This window comes from Lolium rigidum, chromosome 3 (assembly GCF_022539505.1).
Source record: "Lolium rigidum isolate FL_2022 chromosome 3, APGP_CSIRO_Lrig_0.1, whole genome shotgun sequence".
Taxonomy (NCBI): domain Eukaryota; kingdom Viridiplantae; phylum Streptophyta; class Magnoliopsida; order Poales; family Poaceae; genus Lolium; species Lolium rigidum.
Window position 1 is genome coordinate 35537982 of NC_061510.1, and position 6743 is coordinate 35544724.

General features: G+C 49.3%; 1 protein-coding gene across 1 annotated transcript; it reads left to right on the forward strand.

Annotated features, from left to right (window-relative positions):
* The first annotated feature begins 3413 nt into the window (after positions 1–3413).
* Positions 3414–5227, forward strand: LOC124701424 (UDP-glycosyltransferase 76B1-like). The gene is made up of 2 exons (XM_047233472.1): positions 3414–4111; positions 4267–5227. The coding sequence occupies exons 1-2, from the start codon at positions 3436–3438 to the stop codon at positions 5145–5147; spliced, it is 1557 nt and encodes a 518-aa protein (XP_047089428.1). The 5' UTR covers positions 3414–3435; the 3' UTR covers positions 5148–5227.
* Positions 5228–6743: the final 1516 nt, after the last annotated feature.

The window sequence follows — 6743 nt, forward strand, 5'->3', positions numbered from 1 at the left end:
GGAAGAATAAAGAGACTGCTAGAAATCAACTGAGATATTATCAGATTATTGGCTCACTTATGTATTTGGCTAGCGCTACGAGGCCTGACATCGCCTTTGCTGTGAGCAAACTTAGTCGATTTGTATCAAATCCTGGCGATGATCATCGGCATGCTCTTGAAAGAGTGATGCACTATCTAAAGGGCACCTGCGAGTTATGGCATTCACTATACTCGGGTATCCCGGGGTACTAGAGGGCTATAGTGACTCAAACTGGATTTCGATGCTTGATGAGATTAAGGCCACTAGTGGATATGTATTTACACTTGGTGGTGGCGTCGTTTCTTGGAAGTCTTGCAAGCAGACCATCTTAACGAGGTCAACAATGGAAGCAGAACTCACAGCATTAGACACAGCCACTGTTGAAGCAGAGTGGCTCCGTGAACTCTTGATGAACTTACCCGTGGTTGAGAAACCAATACCCGCTATCCCAATGAATCGTGATAATCAAGCTGTGATCATCAAGGTTAACGAGTTCTAAGGATAATATGAAGTCATCAAGGCATGTGAAGAGGAGATTAAAATCTGTCGGAAAAATGAGAAACTCCGGAGTTATTGCATTGGATTATATCCATACGTCTAGAAATCGTGCAGACCCCTTCACAAAGGGTCTATCACGTAACGTGATAGATAATGCATCAAAGGAGATGGGTATGAGACCCACCGTTTAAGTTGTCCATAGTGGTAACCCATTCTATGTGATCGGAGATCCCGTGAATTAGAACTGGGAGACAAGCTGTATGTCAACTGAGAGGAAAGTATCCTTACTCCTTGTATGATACCACTCCATAAAAGATGCAATACTTTCCTAATCCGCACGGTAGGCTGATTTATCTTAATGTGTTCTAAGTTGCTTATTTAAGCACGGATGTTGTCCCGCAGAACATCCGTTGAAGAACACACCTATATGAGTTTGGTTGTTAAAACGTCGCAACCTATGAGAGTTGGGTGCTTTCTAATAAACTCATGAAAGGCCATGGAGTATGACGCATAAGCTCCACCCGCGGGGAAGCCCATGCGACGGCCTAGTACCGGTCAAGGCTCTTTGTGAAGCTAGATTAGCAGAAAACTTGCAGTTCAAGGCTTAGTCCATTGTTCAAGTAGCAGTCTAGTGTAGCATAGAGTTCTGGTGAAAGTTCAACTTAACAGTCTTCACTATAGTATCGGTATATAAAACAATGTTTCGGAACCAAAGGCAAATTCTATGTGCCTCTAGGATCTGGTGGGGGATTGTTGGAATTTTGGCCCATATTGGACCAACACAATAAATATTCCAGAAATTCCTAATAAATCCTAGAGGCCCACGTGGCCCATTCATGCATGGCAGGGGTGGGACAAAAGTTTAGTCCCACGTTGCTAGTTGAAGAAGAGTTGGAGCAGCTTATAAGGAGAGCTCTTCATACCATTTGTATGAGAGAAATAATAGGAGGAAATAGGAGCTGACCACACGCGCGCTCCTCCTCCGACGACGCCGCCGCTCGCTCGCCTCGTCACGACACGTCGCGCCGCGGGTTGCGGGAATGCCTCGAGCCGAGAGCCTCTCTCTCTTTATTTTTGCCACTCACGAATGGGTATATGAACAGACGCAAGAATCTGAAACGTTTCTTTTAGTGGGTTTTGAATACGAAGACTGTTCAGCTTCGGCTGCTGCCTGTTCGGTTCACCTCCCTGGCCCTTCGTTTCATCTTCTCGCGTGGCCTGTTCAGCTCCTCTCTCTCTGTGCCTATAAAAGAGGTCGCTCCTCTCCAGAGATACACGACGAGACACATCACCATATGCGCCTACCACTCGGTTCCAGAGCTTTGCGCCGCCGCTCAAGATTTCTCCATCCCGTCTACCGGCGTGCACCGCTGGACGGGACAGCAGGCCTCCGGACCCCCGTCTCTTGTGATCCTGTACGGGAGAGAGGCGATAAGGTTTTTGGGGAGCGCTCTAGCGCGACTGCTGACTTCGACATCGACATGGAGGCCGACGACTACTTTCCAAACGACAACTTCTTCTCCGACATCAGCAACCTCTTCAGCGACATGGCTCTCAACGGCGACAACACCACCGTTGGTTCCTCTTCTGGACCGTATGTGTTCTTGCCTTCCTTTTATGAGATCATGATGTTCTTCCTTCTCCTAGCAACATGTTCAGGCTCATTGTCAGAAACACATTGCTCCTATCAATCTGTTTAGACTTGTTGCTCCTTTATTCTATGGTGATTTGCATGACTAGTTTAGTCTCAAACTTTTTAGTCATGTTTTATCTACTGTTTTCTTTGATTAAATCATGGGGAAATTTGCTAATATATTCAACAATCACTGGCTTCATGGCCGCCGCCCGCCGGCGCCGGTTGCGGCATGTCCCCTCTCCACGCGCTCCACGACGAGCTCAAGCCCGTGCTCCTCGACCCACCGTGACTCCCTGGACCTTCTCGACCACCCCTTCCTCAGCGACCATGTGAGCACCTCCGCGTGGATTCCAAATACCGTAGCACCCACCCCGCCACCCTCGCTCGTATAGTCAATAGTCGTACTCCCCATCCTTCCGCAGCGGCGAATCCCACCACCCGCTCCCTTAAATCTCTCTGTCGCAGGCGCCTGCCTCTGCCCTCCTCGCCCGCCGCGCCCTCCCAGGACCCCAAGACCACCGGCGGCGTTTTCCCTGAAACTCGCGCACCACCGACACCTTCCTCGGCAACCCGCACAACCGGTGCGCCACTCTACCGCCCCTGCACGCAAGCGCCAACGAAGAGCGATGCATAGCCGTTGGCGGCCTGGATGGGTCGTGATGACGATGGAGGCGGCGTTGGGGCATTGCGGCGACGAGACGGGACGGGAAGGAGAGGGTGGAGGCAGAGGTTGGAGATGACACCTTTATCCCTTTGCTATTATTTTCAATTTAGCCCTGTTATTTCTTATTATTTAAAAATATTTTAAGTACACGATCAGGACCTGACAGATGGGCTCAGTAACTCACCACGTCATCCAATACACAGACCAAACAGCACCAGTGACCGTGTGTGACACACCAACTCGTATTGAGTGACTGTAAAATTGTATTTCCTATGTACAATGACCAGTGTGATTTTGGTCAACAAGTTCAAGTACTGTTAATGGATTTTACTCTAAAATGCGCCAAGTGGCTTTCCCCTCAATTTTTTTTTTTGGCTAGCGCAGATATATTTTTACAGTTTTGCAAAGCCTGATGGATGCAACATTCAGAAACTGTGGAACACGACGCCGACCCAAGAACCCGTCGAAAACGACGCGTGGTGGTGGAGCTTGACGACACCAAACCACACGTTAAAAGTTCGACACGTACGTCCAATTGCCGTTGAGCTTGCGCTGTTGCAGGCAATGGCAATGCTAAACAACGTCACCAGTGACGTGCAAACCTAGCAGCCAATCGATGCACTACGTGGCAACCTGTGTAAGAACCGTGAGTCGACGTCACACGTCAGTACCTGCGACTGCCAGTGACCGCTCATACAAAATCCTGGAAGAATTAGCCAATCAGCAATCCCTGCTTGGTATTATCCGGTCGAATCGCCCCCATCGAGCTGAGAGCATCAGAGAAATGGCCACTGTCCACGAAGCCCCCATCGATGGCGACGGCCGGAGACGACCTCACGCGCGCCGCGTGCTGGTGTTCCCGCTGCCGTTCCAGGGCCACATCAACCCGATGATGCAGCTCGCCGACGTGCTTCACTCCCGGGGCCTCGGCGTCACCGTGCTTCACACCCGGTTCAACGCGCTCGACCCCGCGCTCCACCCCGAGTTCACCTTCGTCGCCGTGCCCGACGGCATCCCCGCCGACATCGCCGCGACGGGGAGCATCATCTCCATCATCCTCGCCATGAACGCAGCCATGGAGGCGTCCGGGGCGGTCCACGACGTCCTAGCGTCGGTGCTCGCCGATGAACCCGCCGCGTGCCTCTTCATCGACGCCAACCTCCTGGCCGTGCAGAAGGCCGCCGCAGCGCTCGGGCTCCCCACCATGGTGCTGCGCACCGGCAGCGCCGCCTGCTTCAGCTGCTTTCTGGCTTACCCCATGCTTCACGAGAAGGGTTATCTGCCTCCAAAAGGTACTGACTCCAAATTCATCTCGCGATCTCGCTAATTACCTGCTACGTACCCTTGATTGCCATATCAGTGATCTTATGGTAATTACAGAAGTCAAGTCGAAATTTGTAGCGGTTAATCAATTAGAACAGATGCTGAAAAAATACGTCTGTTTCAGAATCGCAGCTCTGCACACCGGTGCAGGAGCTGCCGCCGCTGCGTGTCAAGGACCTATTCTTGTCGAGCAGCAACAACCATGAAATGGTGCGCAAGGTCTTGGCCAGAGCCACCGAGACAGTGAGGAACTCCCACGGGCTCGTCATCAACACGTTCGAAGCTCTGGAAACCGCCGAACTTGACAGGATCCGGAGGGAGGTAGATGCCGCTGTCGTGCTCGCGGTCGGCCCGCTCCACAAGCTCTCCACCCGGGGCACGGGGAGCAGCCTGCTGCAGCAGGACCGTAGCTGCATCGAGTGGCTGGACAGGCAGGCGGCGGGGTCCGTGCTGTACGTGAGCTTTGGGAGCTTGGCGTCCATGGACTCCGGCGAGCTCTGGGAGGTTGCGTGGGGGCTGGCCAACAGTGGCCAACCATTTCTATGGGTTGTCAGACCGGACCTCGTACGGGGATCGGACGGGACAGGTCTGCCGGAGGGATTTGATCGTGCGGTGGACGGCAGGGGCAAGGTGATCCCATGGGCCCCGCAGCAGGAGGTGCTGGCCCACCCGGCAGTGGGTGGGTTCTGGACCCACAACGGCTGGAACTCGACATTGGAGAGCATCAGCCAGGGCCTCCCGATGATCTGCAGGCCTCAGTTCGCGGACCAAATGATGAACACGAGGTACGTGGAGACAGCATGGGGCGTAGGTTTTGAACTTGAGGGTGAGCTCGAGAGAAACAAAATTGAGGAGGCAATTCGAAATCTAATGAAGGGGAGCAACGGAGAGACGATGTTGGAAAGAGCCAGAGAGCTTAAGAAGAAAGTAGCAACTTGCTTAGAGAGTGACGGGTCTTCTGTGTTGGCCATTGACAAATTGATTGATTATATATCATCTCTCTAGTATTTGTGTTGCGTTCCATCTAAATAAATGATGTATGAAGCTACGCTTTAGTCAAATTACCTCATTCTCATTTTCAAGCAGCGGGGTATCCACCTATGATCTGTTATCTTTCCATTTGTAAAATAGCAGCGTGGACATTCCTTAGTACTCTTTGTCCCATGAAACATGTCTTAAGTCTTAGGCAAAAGTTAAGACATGTTTGATGGAACGGAGGAAGTATTATGGATCGGAGGGAGTATGTGAATTGTAGCCCTTTTGTGGTGGTAGTTCATATGCCCTTAGCAAGATGACACAAGGTGCTATTGACATTCACAAAATAAAAGGTACTATTGACATTGCAAACCCTGTCGTTGGGTTTTCAAAGTTCTCTCGGTTAATCTTGTTTCTTCGGTGGATGTTTTCAATATGATGGGAGAGCTTTTGATGATAAGATTCTTTTACTAGAGAAAAAAAGGAATGAAACCATTATCAATTACTATCATTGTTCAAAAAATCGACCAAATCAGCGATTAATAGATTGATTAATCACTATTCGGGACCTAGCCGTGTCGGTTACCACTAATCTAATGTGTTAATCCTTTAGCCCGAGTAATTGCTCTAATCTAAGAGTCTGATTACTATATATGTTCACGATTAATACTACACTTGCACTTGCACTTGGTCAAAAAAGTTACAAAATTTTCAACACCCGCTAACCCTGTCCCAATCAAGTAGGTTTTGCGAAGCTCCCACTCGATTTTCGTTGTCACCAACCACACCTGAATTAAAGAAGCTCGACCATCTTGAGGAGCTCGCCTGGGAGCTTGAGGCTACCTTCAATAGGGTAGGTGGCCGAGGTTCAAGAGGGGTCATACCCTGGATAGGTGGTGGGAGAAGAGAAACTCCAGAGGTGAGAGGAGGAGAAACTGAAGGAAGAAACATGATGTCGGCTACTGGATCCTAAGCCGCTCATGAGCTTAAAAATTAGGTCAGAGAGGAAAAGTGTACATGTTTAATGGGCTTTTGGGCACTAGAGAAGTATGGCCGGGCATATACCCAGGCACATATACTATTCCTTTGTTATATGCACATGTTTTAAGTGCTAATTTGTGTGGATCTTGCCGACTAATAGCCAATCAATTAAATCAGCTTAGCATCCAAATTCTGATTAATCGAAACTCCTAAGCCAGCCCAACAGTACACATGTTTTAACTTTTAAGTGCTATTTGTTGTGCTGATTAATAGCCTACCGATTAAATCAATTAATCGTCTAAATTCTAATTAATCACAATTCCCAAGCCGATTGAGCAATTACCGATTTTCTTGTCATTGATTAATATGAAAAAGTCAAGAAAAATATGATTTTATACATGTTCTGCTAGAAAATAATTTGAACCTGCTGGAGTTACCAACGTCGAATATTGAGGTGAGATTGAATTGAAATTAGGATGCATTACCAAAGACCGGGCTTCATCACCTTTCCAGCTTGCAGGCCCAAATAGAACACCGCTGAAAGGCTTTCCAGGCCGAGTAGCGGCCTAGTCCATCAGGCCTAGGGGAATACCGAGATCCTTTAAGTTAGTCTTTTTCACAAAGAAAATAAAAACCATCACAGCA

Bases quoted from the DNA above. Each gene is read 5' to 3' on its own strand.
- LOC124701424 (XM_047233472.1), top strand. From the start codon at position 3,436: ATGCACTACGTGGCAACCTGTGTAAGAACCGTGAGTCGACGTCACACG. The intron at 4,112-4,266 runs GTACTGACTCCA...CGTCTGTTTCAG, and splicing joins GGGTTATCTGCCTCCAAAAG to AATCGCAGCTCTGCACACCG.